A 17959-nucleotide genomic window follows, 5' to 3' on the forward strand; every position below is an offset into this window, starting at 1 on the left:
AGTAGTGTGTGTGATTTTCGGTCGATGTCTCTGGTAAGTGATTATGTTATAAGTCGATTTAAGTCGTTGTTTAAATGTAAAATGGTCCGTAAGTGTGCGTAAAAGTCCGTCCTTTATATAAACGGAATCAATTGCAAACATTCGGATACAAATAAGTACGTCCAGAATTTATATGTGGACTTTCCGTTTAATAGTCCATGTTGACATGTCACTCTAGGTTAGTGGTCCAGACGTGCAGGAGACGGACTGGTCGGAGATGGGAATTGAATCCAATCTTACAAAGTAAAAAGACCCAAATAACAGGTCTACAACATAGTCTAAGTTAACATATACACACGTGTACTATTAGTTCCGAGTCTTGTTAATTTCGAAATATAACATGGTTTTATTTACCGCAAGTTCAAATCACTCAATTTTACTACCACTGAGTGATTTGACTACAACTCTTGTACCGTGAGCTACCGTGTGGTCACTGTCCCTAGTCACGGTACAAAGAGTGTAGTCCTGCCTAAACTCAGACCGAGTGTTGGAGCCGCGCACAGTTGATATAAAAGAGAAAGTAGGAAGAAAAGTGAAATGATTTGAATAGAAATTGTTACAGCTCAAATGCATTGCAATGACTTTGTTGAAAACTTGAAAGTGAAATGTTAAACTGGAAGAGTAGGAAATATTGTGAAGAAGCTTAATATTTAAAGGAAAAGGTTTAAAAAAGGTATAACACAACTAAATGTAAGTAGTAGTAGTGAATGAATGTTTACAAACACCTGTGTGTGTAAGCCCAAAGATCAAAGGTTACCATTTCTATTTTATTTTCTTTCTATTCTTGTTTATTTCTAATTTTGTTTTATTGTAAAATGCCTTGTCTTTTATGCTGCTGCAACAAAAACAATTTCCCATATTGGGATCAATAAAGTACCATCTTATCTTATGGTGAGGACGTTATCAAACATCTGTGTAGGTGAACCCAGAGATCAAAGGTTTCCATGGAGATGTGCTGTGAAAGGAGAGCCTTTCCATTGTTCTGAATGAGAAATAAAGCTCTTACATTTCTAACTATAGTTTAAAAACGGTAGCTAATATTGGTAAAATGTCAACGCGTGCAGCATCTCAGGACCCCGACAAGCATCTGAGTCTGCTGTTTGTGTACTTTCGGGTCAATAATGTGGCATTTTTGGCAGATTTACTAAAGGTGTGCAGCTGCTGCTCTGAGGACAGATCAGGCTTAATTTACATTGGGCCTTAATGGAGACATGTTTAAAGTTTTTGTCACTTCATGCCCTCAAGAGGCATTTTGTTTCATTTTTTTGCTTCATTTTTTAAATGTTTCAAGCTAAGAGTTGTTTTCCTACAATTGAAGCATACAATTATGTCCCAGGAGTGTAGGGCTTGGGAATTATGGCAGTTAAAAAAAAAAAAATGTTAGGCAAATTTCAAGCTGTCCTCAACTCTAGCTGTGACATCACGCACTCTAAGCCTTAACGAGATGCGCAATACACACTAATGTTCAAATCTGAAGAAGGCGTCTTTACCAAGCTCCAAACTAAGTTAAATATCTCAAAGTGTAAAAGATATGAAAAATCTGAAGTACACATTTTATAGCTGAAGGTCTTGTGATCATTTTAAAGTTGGAATGGAGTCTCTGGCTGAAAGTATGAGGAAGGAGTAGCATTTGGCGCATGGTGTAGGTAAAAGAGGATTTGAAGGTTCCTCCCATTGAGTTACATATTAAAAAAAAAAAGAGTTTTTAAAAAGCTGAATATTTCAAAAAGTATAACATATTTTGAAAAAGTTGAAAGTTTCCCATCATGTGTGGAAAAGGCTGAAAATGTTGATATTAGTGCGAATGCTGTTAATGATTGTTTGCTTTCTATTGTCTAACAGAACACAATGATGATGAGGCGCCCATAAATCTAATTTACCAAACTGAAAAGGAGGCGAGTGTTTGGGGAACGTAGCAGGCAAGGTTAGCACGGCTCATCGCAGATTGATCTGTGCATACAGCTTAACGGCATTAAAGCTCATAATCCCTGTAAATATCTCCAGGCAAGGCAAAGTCAGCCTTTTAACATTGACTAAATGAAGTAAATAGAGGCAAATGAATTCATAAAAATTACATTTCTGTTGAACCCGCGTTCGTTATATATAGACGCGGGTTGTGTGACTTGGCTGCTAATGAGGCTTACACAATTCCAACCAAGATATTTTGATGGTTTTGCCACCCTGCCGTTTGGGGGTAACAGTGAAGTCGGTTTTAAATGGAGAGCGTCTGTTCTCCCCTCCAACCTCTTACACCACAACAGATGGGGAGAATATGGAGCTCGGAAGGTTTTACCTCTGAGGTGGTAACAGTGAAGCCACTCATTAACACTGAATTTATCACTTCGTTAGCAACACAGCTTCCTATAGAGAGAGCCACCCTGGATGTCAAATCCACAGAGCATACGTTTAGAAATAAATCAGCTCTGGACTGCAGGCTGTAATCTGTTATAAGATGTAGCATACAAATGTTTAATTTAATCCTTAATATGATCCTATTTAATAACCAATTGAATAGTTCATAGTATAATTAGGGAAGAAACAGGGTTGGGGAAATACAGTTTACATGTAATGAGTTTATGTAATCAGGATATAAAAAAAGGTAACTGTATTTGATTACAATAACATAAAAATGAGTAATCAGATTACTGTTACATAACAAATTGATATTACTAGCACGATTAAAGTATTACAGTACTTTTTGAAATAAAGGTTGACATATATATTACAGGTAGACGTGCTGAATTAATTTTCTTAATTCTTCTTTATTTTAAATACATTTATATCTTAATACAGTGGGGGAACACCTGATTTATTAAACAAAAAATGCAGCTTGCTTTTGACTCATGTATTAAGCTTAAACAGCATTTTTTTTTGTACTATTACTGTTAATATCTTGGTTTCTTCTTCTTTTCTAAGGTTACATTGTTACACACACTTAACGTAAAAATCATCTTATTGTTATTTATAATCAAAAGTAACAGGAAGTAATCAGGTTACATAACATTTCTATTTTGATACATAGATTAGGTTACTGATTACATGTAACTAGTTATTGTAACAGATTACATATTTAAAGTAACCCTCCCAACCCTGATTGCGAAGGCATATGTCTTCTTTGTGCGGGTCTTTGTTTGTGTTTTAAACAGATTTTGTGCCTGCCAATTTGTCAGGATTCAAGTAACAACAGTCTCATGCTGGGCTCCGTGTTGGCACCATCACAGAGTGATAAGACGCAATATGATCTCATCGGAGGTGTACTTTGTTCCCATGGAAATTGGTCAATTTTAGCAGACGACTGAGAACTCGAGGTGGAGACGCAGGAAGGTTGCGTCCCAGAGGAACCCCCACATAATTAAGCATCCTCGCCAGGGTATTCAGGGCTAACAGCGGGGTTTGTTGTGAATAGAAGTGGCGAAAGAGGGTGTTGGAAAATCATAATGCAGCACGGAATAAAACCACTCTCATTTTATGGAGGAAAATACTTTTTTAACTGAGCCAAATGATCAGCATGCATGAGAAAAGTGAACTACTTTATGTGTTGTGCAACAGTGTTTAGTTTTGTAATTTGTATGTGCTTTGTTTTTTCTTCAAACTATCTTCGGATGGTTGAATACCAAAATAAAATGAATATTATGCTGGTAGAACTTTAGTGTTGCTGCCATGTGTATTGATGTGCAAGCTGGGTACAGATTTGTTATGTATTTAACTTTTTATTTATATGTATTATTATTATTATTCAGTAGGTTTATGTTGTTCAGTCTAAGTATTCTATTTCATCTTAATTTTATTTTCACTATTATTATCAAGTTGGTTTTATTCCCATTGTATTTTCCTTTAACCTGGCATTCTATCCCTGTTTTTATGTATTTTTTTATGTCCATTGTTCCCTTGTTGTAAACCACTTGTGTTGCATTTCTTACATGCAAGGAGCTCAACCAATGAAGAATAATATTATTCGTTATCATAAGACGTTGTTTGCTTAACTGAGCTTGCTTGTAATGATTAGAATTAAAGAGCTCATTTAATAATTTTCTTTTATATTTCAGAAAGTATTGCCACTATGTCAGATCTGAAGCCAAATGCACAAGAGGACGAAGACGTGGAGTCGGTGTGTGACAGCCCAGGTCGTACTCTGGAGCCATTACAGTGTCACACATTGTCCCTGAAGAACAATGCTGCAGGTCTGTCCTCAGATGAACACGAAAACCCTTTAAATGGAACCCAGCCGAATCCATTTGTATACAGCAGTGTCCCTGCTGTTCCCCATGCAGGCAATTCATTGCCTTCAGGAGCACTTGTTAATGGACCTGGTTCACACCCCACCTCAGAGGTACACTGTGTCCTGAACAAAGGCACTATTTTATCCAACAATGTCCTGGATGCCGCGTGGCAAGCGGAGAAGGACACGAGCCCCGAGGTGTTACCACCACCTAGTGAGCTTCAATCAGACGCTTGGAAGAACACAGCGGGGCCCGTCGAAAAAACCCCGGCCACACAGCCAGGTGTCAACACGCCATCGTCTCACTCGGAGGAGAATGAGTCCAAACTGGCCTGTTCCACGCTGTCAGGTGCAGACAGCGGCAAGGAAATGCACATTAGCCAACCTTTGACAAAACAGACAATGAAAACAAGATCTCGACGGGACGTAGAATGGTCAGAAAGCTCCTTGGATGATTATGACGACGCTAAAGTAATCAGATGGGATTCAGAGAGAGAGTGCTTCTCACACAATGACAGAAGGCTGGAGACCAAAGTGATGCACCAGAGGGACAGCAAGCACAATACACATGTAAAAAGCATGTCAGGCTCTCTGGAAAAGGTTAACAACAGCTTAAATCACACATACAGACGCTTCTGTTTCACCAGTGGCAATGATTTGGGAAATGTTGACACTGCCAACAAAGACGATTCTTCGTGTACTCAATCTGATATTAGATATTCCAGCGTGCCACTCAGAGGCAGTTCTACAAGCACAGCTTTAGACTCCAAACGCCATATTTATAGCACAGCGCAGGAAGGCTGTAATGAGGGAAATGACCCTGAAGATGAAGACAATTTCAGTTCAAAAGTGGAACAGCTGAAGAAAGAACAAGTGGAACAAGAGACACTTTTCTTTTCATGCACGCTATGCAATGTTAATTTCAAGGAAAAAATACATTTCCATAGACATATGATGTATCATTTAGGCAAGCATAATCAGGTGAAGAGTGAGGGTGTCTCTCAACCCTTTATATGCAGGGAATGTGGGCGTTTGTTCTGTGATAGCAACTCCCTCATGAGGCACATCATTATTCACCAAGACCGACTGGAAAAACGTATGAAGGAAATCAAAGGTCTCAAAAACACAGAATCCGCAGACCGGGGCACCAAAGTGCAGTGCCCTCGGTGTGTGTTCGGCTGTAATTGCCCTAAGATCTCTGTCCAGCATGCCAGAACGCATGATAATCTGAAGCACTATTACTTCTGTGAGGAGTGTAACTACATTACTCTGACACAGCAGGCACTTGAAGCACACATACATGTCGCACACCTCGACACACACCAGCCTAAGTACAGGAAAATGACTCATAATGATGATGCACAGGAAGTGGACCATGTTCAGCGTAGAATGAGTTTTTTCACAAGCAGAAACAAAATAATAATTGAAAGATGTTCTGAGCTGAAGCACCTGCATTCAAACTATGGCGATTATAAAAAGGTTGCAAACAAGCCCAAAATCGCCATGTCTAAACCAAATCTCTTGACTCTCGGAGAAACGGCCCATTTTCCCAACCGCTCCAGTACAACAGAGGGCATTTACATTCAAAAGTCCAGCGACAAAACTGTAAATCCTCCTCAGCTTCAGTGCTGCTCTAAAAACATGCTTTTGCCGTCTTTGTGGAGGGTCGACAGGCATGGAAAACTACTCCTACAGCAAAATGTAGATGTGGCAACTGATCTCACCTATGTGAAAAAAGACTCTGAAAACAATGACTGCGAGGCTTTTGGCAGCTCAAAGCAGGCAAACCGTCCTGCGACTGCTGATTTTTTACCATCAGCCAGAAATCTTAAATTAGACCAGATGTTCTGTCAGGATGGCGAGAACCACCCCAAAAACGTGAGTTTACAACCGCGAGCAAACCAAAATTCTCTGTCAATAAGAAAAATGTCAACACCCTTGCATAGCACTATTGACAACATGAACGGTAATATATCGGCAAAGCTTTGCCAGAGGCTCAGGAAACGGTGTGCAGCAGATAAGGAGTTAGAGAAAGGCTGTGAGGGCAGGGAGAACTCCAGTGATGACAGCAGTGCAGCTACAGGCAGCTTCTTAGAAAGCCAGAATGTGAGGAACCCGTATGCTCGGAGGTATTTCACAAAGAGGCAGAGGTTCTCAGCCAAAGACCAAAGCCTGTATGTGTACAAGAATGAAGAGGATGGAGATGACGACTGTAGTGACATAGAGCAGCTGGTAATCAAAGAGGAGTACATTGAAAGCACAGTGTGTGATGATTCCCCAGAGTCGCCTTGCATGTCTGTAAGTGACAGCGTTGATGTTTTACCCTTACCGGGGGTGGAACACAAGCCCTGTCCGTACTGCCCCGCCATGTTCGAGTCCGGGGTGGGCCTGTCCAATCACGTGCGAGGGCACCTGCACCGAGTCGGCTTGAGCTATAACGCTCGACACATGGTTTCACCAGAGCAGGTGGCACTGCACGACCATCAGCCACAGATACGCAGAAGGATCCCCTGTGCCATGAGGAAAATTAGAAAAGGTAACGGCAACAACTAAACACAACACATGTTTTTAAGTTAAATGTCTGGACATCCTTTGTTTAGTTTGCCATGAGATTTGGTACAGAACATTCACTTCCGTCCTGAATTGTAACTACCGGTAATATGTTAAGCTAATATGGTGAACATGATGAACATTATGTGTTAGAAATGTCATTGTGGGAATCTGAATGCATACTTGCAGCATTAAGCTTAAAGCAGCCTCGCACATGCTACCTTAAAATCGTTCTTGTTATTTACAACCCTAACCTCAAAATGCCGCTTTTGGCATGTAAAGATATTATGAAAGGTTGAAAATTCAAGACTTGAAATTCACAAATTTGAAAAAACGTCCCCTTTGCCGAGATAATCCATCCACCTGACAGGTGTGGCATATCAAGATTCTGATTAGACATCATGATTATTGCACAGGTGTGCCTGGTCACAATAGTTGATCAGGTTGTTGGTTGTGGTCTGTGGAATGTTGGTCCACTCCTCTTCAATGGCTGTGCCAAGTTGCTGGGTATTGGCAGGAACTTGAATATGCTGTTGTATACGCCGATCTAGAGCATTCCATACATGCTCAATGGGTGACATGTCAGTTAAATATGCAGACCATGCGAGAACTGGGATGTTTTCCTTGCAACACGGGGCTGTGCATTATCAGAATGCTGTGGCCAGGATTTTAACAAACCCCAAAAAAGAGATCACATTTCCCCTGTGCTGGCATCACTGCACTGGTTACAGGTCTTTCAGAATTTATTTTAAAGCACTTTTAAAGATTTACGAGGCTTTACATAGCCTGTCCCTGACATACTGTACATCAGTGACTGCCTTTCATTGTATAACCCTACAAGTTACTCAGATCCTCCAATGTCTTTATTTTAGAAGTACAGAAAGTATTAAACAAGAAAAATGTTGTGTTCATAGAAAAAGACTTAGATCTTTGATTTCAGCTCATGAAAAATGGGAGCAAAAGCTAAAGTGTTGCGTTTATATTTCTGTACAATGTATATATCCGGATCTTAATCTGCTGAATGTTCCACTTTGTTCACCAGTTAGTTTCTAACAGTTTGTGTACCATTTCGTGCTGAGCAGGTCAATCACGACTAGTTTATAAAAAAGCTTTCTTACTGTACAGCTAAACAGCTAACAATCAGCTAAAACTGACTATAAAGCTCCATAAAAGTCTTATTAAGATGCAATGAGCAACCGCTTTCACACTGTCACGTTGTTTTCACACTGTCATAGGATTTTGTTATGATAAACAGAAATATTAGAGCCACTTCGAATTTACTTTTGGGTATGTGAGACTCTAGTGGGCATGTGCATTAATAAGCGATCTATCATCAACATATCATGTTGTGTTGCTATTTTCTGACAAATGTCATCTGATCTTGCAGCTGTGAAGCCAGAAACCAAAGGAGAGCACACATGTCCGCTGTGCTGCGGGTGGTTTGATACTAAGACCGGCCTCTCCAACCATGTGAGGGGACACCTGAAACGAATTGGTAGGAGTGCAACCAGCACCAGCAAGTCTCCACTGTCCATCTTAAATGAACTGCTGCAGGACAAAAGCAAACATCAGAACATCCTCCAGATCCAGCCCCCCCCACCACCCTTTGTCTCTCAGAAGTTAATCAGCAGCAATAGTTTGGTCCTGATGCACATGGGCATCCCACTGAAGACCCAGCATGAAACGAGGAGCCCCGCTCTCATGTTGGACAGCTTCGTACCAAAACAGGAGGCAGAGGCTGAAGCACAACTAGACACCAAGGCCTCGTCCAGCACTTTAGTTGGTCTTCTCAAGATGAGACAGGAACGTATGCAGCTCACAGCGAGACACAACCAGGAAGCTTATGGAACCAGGGAGCTTTATGATCTGACCAAAGATTACATGGAGGAGACCCAGATCACCAGTGTGGAACCAAAATGGGTTCACGGTAAAGATACATCTTCAACTTGGGTGGTTTTGTATTTTTATAAGCCCAGCACTATTGTACATAAAGTAACTTAAAGAGGCCCTATTATGCTTTGTTGGGTTTCCCCTTTCCAGTAGTGTGTTCTGTTTTTGTGCATGTAAATGGTCTGCAAAGGTTAAAATCCCAACTGTCATAGGAAAGTGAACAGGGTCCTGCCTCCACGCTGTATCCAGTTCTGTATCCAGGTGCCTAAAACGCCACCTTTGATTACTTCCGTAACATAATGACATCTATATGTAACACTCACACTGCTATTGGCTAGCGCTCCAAAACATTGTAAGTGATTGGCTTTGGGGTGGGATATCTCGAAGAGGTTCACCAATCACCACCGAGCCGGCCAGCTAACCAATCAGAGCAGACTGGGCTCTTGTTTCAGACAGAGGGTGAACAGAGGTGCTGCAGCACAGGCAGTATGAGAACAATAATGAGCTTTTTGAACATTAAACATGGAGACATGTCACAGGAGAGACACACTTGAGAAAAAGAGGGCCCTTTTAGCTTAATTGGAAAGCATCCTAGGTACATTTCAAGTCTCTGCAAGTGTATTTTTAAAAAGTGAAGGAAGTAAATAAATCCTAAAATTGTATACAAATGTCAGCATTTTTGCACCCGTTTTGTTGATTTTTGGCCAAATCTCTTTCAAGATATATGAAGCATTTCAGGAACCCCCGCTTTTTCTTGGAAGTGCACTGATGCTCAGCTGGATCATTCATATGAGATTTCTACACATCAAACATTTTTATCTGTGTTCGATTGCAAGGGGGTCTGCTATTAATTGTGTATACACTAGCTTTCAGTTCTCTGATGTTCATCAATATTTTATTACACATGTTCAATATCTCATTACACATAAACTGCAGGTGGGGGTCAGTTAAACAATAGTCCACAATCATTTGAATTGTGGGAAAAAAAACACTGAATGTTGCCAAAGTGCTTTTGAAGTTGATATTAAAAAATCATGAGGTCCTCTTGATGTGGAGTTGGAAACCCATCATCCGTGTTTTCACAACAGTGTTTAATGTCTGTCCAAATCCAACTTTTATTCAGGTTCTGAGAGAAATAAGATAAAAGATTTACAATGAAAGGACTCTTTGTTGAGTTCTATTTTAAACTAAATCGTATGGTTATTGCTGTTATTATGGTGTTACCGTGACCTCTGTAATGTTCTTACAAAGATGGCTTTATTTCTTCTGTACTGAAACTGATTAAATACATAAGGTAAAATATATAATTACGGTGTTAATGTTAATATAATATGATAATATATTTTCATTGGCAAGTTAGATTGATATTAACCTAATTTTTGCTCAATACTTATGGACATTTTTCTAATGGTAGGAAATAGTTCTAAGCATTGTTTAAGCGAAAAAAGGTTTTTAACTTTTTAATTTTGTTAGATCTTTTGGGATAACTTCTTCACAAATGTTCACGTTAACAGGAAATGGTTCACAGCACATTCTGCCAGATTTCTGTCGTAGGACTAACACATCTGTGATGTTTTATGAATTCTCTGTGACACTCGTGAGGTGGTGTATGTGAACATAGCCCCCCCGAAGACACCAGATTGTGTTATACTTTAACAGGAACACTTTTCAAATAGGAGAGTGCAAATCAGCTGCTTAGAATGAAAGCAGGTGGAAGAAGACTTTAGCACACACTGGGAATAACAGTTTGCTTGATAATAAAATTACTGCATGAACTCAAACACTATCACATAATGCTTTTCTCCTTAATAATGCAGTGTCTATCTTTGGCTGATCTAGAAGAAATAGATAGTATAATCAAATAATTTGAGTTTCCTCATTTGCCTTTCTCTCTTTGAGTTAAATATTTCTTTCTCACTGTTCTATCTTTCAGATGAATGTGATTCGGATGACATTTCTATTCGGTTTAACAACACTTTACCCAGGCTTTCTGGTCATCTTCGAGGCTACGCACACAGGAAGAGGTTTGCCCTTTTTCAAGATGCAGGTACATTTTTGACGATATGCAAAATATCAGCAAATGTGTCTCGTTTACATGAAATATCTGTTTTGGGCACATGAATATAGTGGTTCATATTTGTGAGTAATGCTTCAGACATTAGATAAATCGGCCCAAATGCATGTTAACTAGAATAGTAAATATCAGTATTAAATGCAATAGTTGGATTTGGGATTATTTATTTATGCCTTTTGTCAGTGATCACTTAATACATGCCCTCAGATTAAGCAGTCCACTGTTTTGTCTTGTTAGGCGATGGTTATAAACCGAAGAAGCCAAGGCCCGGGCTAAAGAAGAAGATTTTACTCTCCTTAAATGCTGAGATATGCACGCTCACCTGCAGGTACAGAGATTTCAAGGTTAACCATGGTTCTTTAAGGGAAGAGTGAGTGAGGGTGCTTTCTACCTCTATTTCATATGTAGGCCTTGAATTAAATACATAACCCAGAACACTAAAAATAGTGACCAGTTGTCACTCCTATCCTTTTCAGTTACATCCAAAACCAGTGGTGACCTGGAATCTAGGGACAAACACAATCTGATACCCTTACAAATTGAAAAGACCCAGGGGCCAAAATTAGCTTCCACACTAACGCTTACCGGACCAGGTATGGACAAATGTATCGCATTGATCCTGCTATTTGGTTTTGTTTCTCTGTTTTTTAAGCAGTCCTTTAACGTCAGCAGAGCATCGAGTACGCCTGTTCTTTGTTGTATTCCCATGAGCATACTTGCTGTTCTGAGTGCGTTCACACTAACAGATATGGCAAAATACAGTGCATTATGAGTTGAACTCATGATGGTCAAAAGGTTGAGTAGCCTCATTGGTTACCAACTAGGCTACGTAGCGGAAGGGTCGCAAATGTTGCGATTGCCTTTTCGGATAAGTGCACAAAATCTGAGTTTGGTTGAAGAAAACGCTACCCTGTCAAAATTCACGCAGACCAAAGTAAGTAGATAGTGTACACAGTGTACTACATGGAAGCCCTTGCTTGTCTGATCTTCCACCTGACCAGTGACCCAGAGGCATGCTGGGAACAGTGATGGACCTAACCCTAACTCTCAGAGAAGTACAATCCCATCCCTCCCACATGGTGAACATGGAAGCATTGGCTCTTTTTGTTCACAGGCCCAAGATGTTTGACAGAAGCCTGACGACTAACCAACTAAGAGAATCTTCTCTAGAGTTCTCTCCTCTACTAATGCACTTCAAAGGCGCTCCTCTTCCGGAAACATACATTTCTGACAGCGGGAAGACTTTTTAACTGGTTATAATGGAAAAGGTTGCTGACCCCCCCTGGCTAATCCATGAACATATGGAATATGTAACTGCTGGATAGATCACTTTATAGTCTGAATAGAAATAAAGTAATATGAGAAAGCATGGCTTACTTCTCACACTGGGAGAAAATGATTGCACAATAACTGACGGGTCTCCCCTCCCTCTGCAGGTTCTGTGACCTGGTCTTCCAGGGCCCCCTGTCTATCCAGGAGGATTGGATCAGGCATTTACAGAGGCACCTCCTGCACACCAGGGTGCCTCAGTCAGGGACCGGGATGGTGGAGGTTTTGGGTCTTCACAAAGTACAGATTTCCCATGAGCACCAAGATCCAACGTAGAGTTCTACCCATCTGGAACCTCCAGTTGCCTGAATTTGCACATTGTTTGTATGTGTATAATCCGTAAATTGTTTTAGATTAGTCCTAGAAATATATAGTGAACTCAGACTACTTAAAATGATACATTAATATAACTGTTTAAATTTGCACAAATGTATGTATAGGATATTTTACTGTTATGCTTTGCCTTATACTTAGCTAGGAAAGCTTATAAGATTGATATATAGTGACTGCTAGATAAGTTAGACAAAACAATGGGCAGCAGACATCTCTTCAATGGAAACTAGTCTGCTGAGCTGCAATCTTTTCTCATAAAGAAAAGTGCCTTGTCATAAGCATTTTATGAGAAATTCATTATGAAATGAAGAAAATATTAACATTTCTGAATGTATTGTAACTTTGTATTCAAGATTCAATTCAAGATTCATAGGTCTTATTGTCATGGCAATGAAAATCTGAAGTCCCAAGCTCCTCTAACAGTCCAACATACAATATGTTTTAAGACAATTTAGGTCAGAAAAGGTACATTTCTCATTACAAGAAAGAAACTTTACTCAATATTGTTTTCCTTAGAAACGTTTTATCACTACAACAAAATGTAATAGAAGTGTTGCCAGTCCTATATTGGCAAGATTTAAAAAGCCTTTTTAATTAAGTTCATATCTCATTTAGTTTTAGAGAGGAGATAAAACAAGGTGTTGTTAAGCAGTGTACACAGGGCTGTCATTAGTCTGTTCTCTGTCGGAGTTCACCTCGGTGTCTGCATCACACGCAGCATCTCTCCTAATCAAAGTGACATTCAAGATGTTAGGACAGCTTGTTCTGCTTAACCTTCAACCAGCAACATAACATCTGAAGACAGCCTCTCAATATAACCACGATAACATCTTTTGATAAAGAGAAAACTCTAACAAGGAAACGTCCCCGTTATTAACAGCATAGTGTTCAACATCCAGATCTGCGTTCCTGAAGATGTGGACCTAAATTAGTTGCTCTTTTTCTTCTATGACTAAGAATGTATTGAAATATTCTATAAAACCACTGGCCACTTTTTTTGCATTTCGATAACCTGCCCTCCATATATTCCTTCATAAACGTGGTGCTTGTTTTGCAGGATGCAGAGACTCTTCCATACTTTCAGACAGGGAAATGGCTATGCGAGGTAAAAAGATGACAAATCATTTGAAATGTGTAGAATTGTTCGGGTTTGCCACTGGAAGATATCACTTTGTCTTTTGCCAGGACATGTTTTCATACACTTTGTCCTTCTCTCACCCTCTTTTCGGCACCTACAGGAAGTGGGTGAGTCGACGCCAAAAGACTCAACTCACATGTCGGTCGCCATTATCATAAATACTTCATAGAATATTACAATTTTAGGATTTCAATTTTCATATTAGAAAACGTCGTTAAAAAATAAATAAATGTCTGTGTTATTCAATCATGCTTCTCCAATGATATGCACAGTATTATAGTAAAAAGCCAACACCTAGAATGCAAGAAGAAAAATTCTAAATAAAATACATATTTAGCTTTAATAAACTAATGAAATGTATTTATCTATTTTTCGTGGAATATCCAGCTTTCTAAAATTGTAGACATGCAGTGCTTCCTTACATACACGTTAAGATATTACAATTTCTATAAAATAAACTACATCTACTCAGGCTTGATAGTTTAGTATTAGATCCTGATACAATTACTGCAGATGTTATCTTTTAGATAAAGTGAATTGTTCTTAAATAGTTAGACGAAAGCATTTATTTTTAATTATTTGATAAGTTACATCAACAGTTGGATGTAGATTCGGGAATTACAGCATGGCCCATCCAGAAAACAGTTTAAAGAAGATATGGTGTACTGATTTGAGGGTAGATCTACAGTTTATTATGTCTTCTAGTTAAATTGAAGAGATTATTTACAGTTTCTGTGGAGAGGTTTAACTAAAGGTTCGCCTTGTGTGGTTCGCTAGCAAACTGCCTGACAAAAAAAATACTCAATTTGAAGAAATGGTGGCCAAATGTGTTGGGCATTCAACGTCAGGTGAAAATTGTGTTCCAGAGAATAAGCTGTATTTTTTGGAATATCAATGTGGAGAGCCAACGAGAAACAAAGAAAGACAAAACACTGAAGTAACGATGTTATATGCTGCTATATCTGTGTTAAATCAATAACATGTCATGTCAATAAATGATATGTCAACTCTTATTTATTAACTTGTGGTTTTATTTGAAAGTAAAGATACAGCTGTATGTTGTGTGCTCAATTGGAGCATGCATGTAGTGCATGGGCACGGCTGACCATTTTTCTTCCAAGTGTAAAAGTGTTATTGTTTAAGGCTTCTGTGGTCAGAAATGTAGAATATGTTGACCTATTTGATTTATTGTGTTTAATTAGTTTGAACTACATTTTGAATATGTTTGTAGATGATAAGAATAACAGTAATTAAGGGTATAAATAGTGGATTGTCCTATGGGGAGGGGCTTAACATATATAAACCTCTGGCCACAAGTGTTTTGGAGTTAGTCTGACTGGCTGTAGAGCAGAGAGGTACCAGTTATATTTCTTCGACCTGTTTGTTTTCTTTCTATTTTGGACTGTATCCTTGTTACTTTGTGTTCTTTCAGCATTTTGGCTGTTAATAAAAGCACTTAAGGATACATTGTTTGTGACTCTAGCCATCTTATTTCATTCTTAGTTTTTTCATCGACCCTTTTTGTAACATATACTGTTTATAGCAGATCTTTATCTATTTATTTATATCATATGGTATTAAATTTATTGTCACAAAACCCAATGTCTTGCGGGATAAAAAAAAGATTCTGATTCTGATGGAAATAAGAGATTCAAACCGTGAGGTTAGGAATAATACAGCAACATAATGAAGCACATGTTGAAACAAAGCATTTAAAGTAAAGAGGTGTTAATCTGCTGCAGCTCTGTAACATCTAGATGTATTTTAGGCTGAGGAGCAAGTCCATTAAAACACAAACTGTACATAATGACAATCAGAAATCTATAGTATTTCTATGAGGGAATGATGGTACCTTAGTTGCATTCCAATATTTTCAAAGCCTGTTTGTAATTAACATCCGTAATGTATTGGCCTGGACCGGGATCAGGCAGCAACCATGGGACAGATGTGAACATATCATTGTACTTTGAAACAGCAAGTTAGCATGCTAGTGCTAATAGGGAGAACAAAGAACAGCAAGCCAAAGCCAGATGTCAAGATCATTCTCATTCTAATTCACAAATCTTTTTTGTACGACTTCCAAGGGGAACAACATGTGCTGCACAGGAAGTGATATTTTAAGATTTGGGCAGCAACAGACGTCATGTTTGTGTTTGCTTTAAAGAACCTTTAACGTCTTAATCACCATAAACCAGGGGAAAAAAATATACTAATGGCACTAATTTAGTAAATTGATATCCTTTGGTAGTAACATAATTACATTCTTTGCGAAATAAAAACAATATGAATTTCTGGAGCATTTTATCAATGACAATATAAGTTGTCTAGTGTTTATCATGTTATATACTCTGTGCTTTATCTACTTCCCTGTCTACAGTTCTATTAATATACAATGTTTCCACTCTCCCTATAGAGCACACACAGCTTTTAGCATCCTCTGGAGTTGACCCTTTCATGATGAACTATTCCCCTGCCTACTACACATTTTATTTGTTGCAATTCTTCAGAGTGAAACATGCAGATTCCTGTATGATGTTGTGCCATTATTCCCAACAGGAAGTACTTTTAGGGCTATGTGCTATTTTAAACTCCACTTTTTAGCGTTACAGGCGCAGTATTTGATGTATCCAATGGCTTGAAAGCCACTCCTGGGTTTTCTACTTACCAGTGGCAAAGGGGGCTAACCCTGCAGTTTATCTTGGGCAGTATTTAAAGCAGCGATCAAAGCTGTACAAACCAATTGTCATCATGCCTCTCCGGAGGGAATTTTGAAGTACATTAATGCTCCTTCTTTGGGAAATAATTGTGGCACTCTGTGACTTCATTAGGTCTCCTAGCTGTTTCAAAAGATGTTCTCTCTGGAGGTTGAAAGCCACATCGCTGGCAGACAGCATCCCAAGGGGCCGAATGAATAAAAAAGGAGAGATTATAATGAGATTGAGTTAGCCATGACCAGAATTGGGCTTTTCATTATTCCAATGGCTGAAGAGAGAGGGGACAAGGCCGACATAAAGAAATGTGTTGTTGCAGGACCCTCACTCGCCATCTGTCATGGGGGTCCAATGGTAGGCAGCCAAAGCATGCTTATCACTGCCATGGGTATCAAAGGGGGGGCTCCTCCCTGGAGATTGCTCCATTAAAATGGCAAATGCCAACCCTATATGCACACCACAGAAAACCTGCATTTTATTCACACATGTAGCACTTGCTTGATCTAGCTGATTAAAAAAGGAACATTGGAACACCTGAATTACTTTGTGATTTTTGTTTGTTAGCTAATAGTATATAAATTGATTTTTAAAATTTGAATAGTCAAAGGGATTTTTCTGTGTATTTTGTATTTTTCTCTTACTTTTCTCAGATTTAAGTATTAGATGGCTTTTAGCATGGCCCTGATTTGGAGAAACAAAATGTAGTACGATATTATTTAGTTACTCTGGTTAGTTTGTATTTACCAAAGTGTCACAATCACACAAACTAACCAACTGATCAAGGCAGTGGTAGACCAGAAATTCAACTGTTTTGCAACTTGAAATGACTATTTTTGTCAATGGAGTCATAGCAGTTTTGTAAAGATCATGGATTAAGGGTTCAGCTGTCATAAAGGACATTTTGACAGTAAGGTAAACCTGTGAAAATATTCTAAATATAGCTTACTGATATCGATTTTTTTTAGGGGTAAACATAAGTTTAGCTATTCCCCCGTCCACACAGCAGAAAACTGTTTAGCTCCCATGCTAATGCTTCTGACCGCTATCTACTGCACACTGAAAAAACTGAACCGTTAAATTTATTTAAATGTTTAGTTGAAAGAAATAATATTTACTTTAAATAAAAAATATAGTGTTCAACTTAATATTATTGCTTTCAACCGAATTAAGTTAGGCCTATGTGAAATCTGTTGACATAATACATTTAATTAAAGTCAACTTTTCAGATTTTTCAGTGTAATAAAGTGAATACGGATAATAACTCATGTAACCCAATTTCAAACCATCAGAACTTAACATGTAATCGCTGTGTCCTGAGAAAGTGAGCATCAACTGCAGGACTTTTTTGTCACTGCTGTGTTTTTGGCAGCAGCGGTCTAGAGATCAGTGCCATTGATCATGACCTGTCCTTCTGCCAGCTATTCCAAAAGTGCCACAGACTGCTACTGTGTGAGAAAAGGGGGAAAAAGGAGAAAAATCAATAGGTTTCCATTATGTGGTTGGGCAGTGTCACTGGTCTGTCAATGATCCTGTTACAGCGGCGGAGCGGGGGTGACACGGGCACACTGCTGCTGCTGACAAGAGGAAAACATGCTGACAGGCACCGGGAACAAGTTGGAACACAGATTTGCACTTCAAGCAGCCGTCCGAGGAGCACCGTGCGAGGCCACCAGGCG

The 17959-nt window shown here is 39.0% G+C and overlaps 1 protein-coding gene across 3 annotated transcripts in view; it reads left to right on the forward strand.

Annotated features, from left to right (window-relative positions):
* The window catches only part of znf644b (zinc finger protein 644b), a 34861-nt gene extending 19824 nt beyond the window's left edge, over nucleotides 1-15037 (forward strand). The window contains exons 3-7 of one of the 3 annotated variants that reach the window (XM_010791663.1): nucleotides 4086-6794; nucleotides 8196-8735; nucleotides 10632-10745; nucleotides 11010-11100; nucleotides 12209-15037. In XM_010791663.1, coding sequence (XP_010789965.1) covers nucleotides 4100-6794; nucleotides 8196-8735; nucleotides 10632-10745; nucleotides 11010-11100; nucleotides 12209-12377 — 3609 coding nt within the window. In that variant the 5' untranslated portion in view covers nucleotides 4086-4099 and the 3' untranslated portion in view covers nucleotides 12378-15037. Of the gene's footprint in view, nucleotides 1-4085; nucleotides 6795-8195; nucleotides 8736-10631; nucleotides 10746-11009; nucleotides 11101-12208 lie in introns of those variants that run through there. The other 2 variants (XM_010791665.1, XM_010791666.1) reach the window with 2 other exon arrangements.
* The last annotated feature ends 2922 nt before the right edge of the window (nucleotides 15038-17959 follow it).

Source organism: Notothenia coriiceps, unplaced genomic scaffold, assembly GCF_000735185.1.
Source record: "Notothenia coriiceps isolate Sejong01 unplaced genomic scaffold, NC01 NC01_scaffold00035612, whole genome shotgun sequence".
Classification (NCBI taxonomy): domain Eukaryota; kingdom Metazoa; phylum Chordata; class Actinopteri; order Perciformes; family Nototheniidae; genus Notothenia; species Notothenia coriiceps.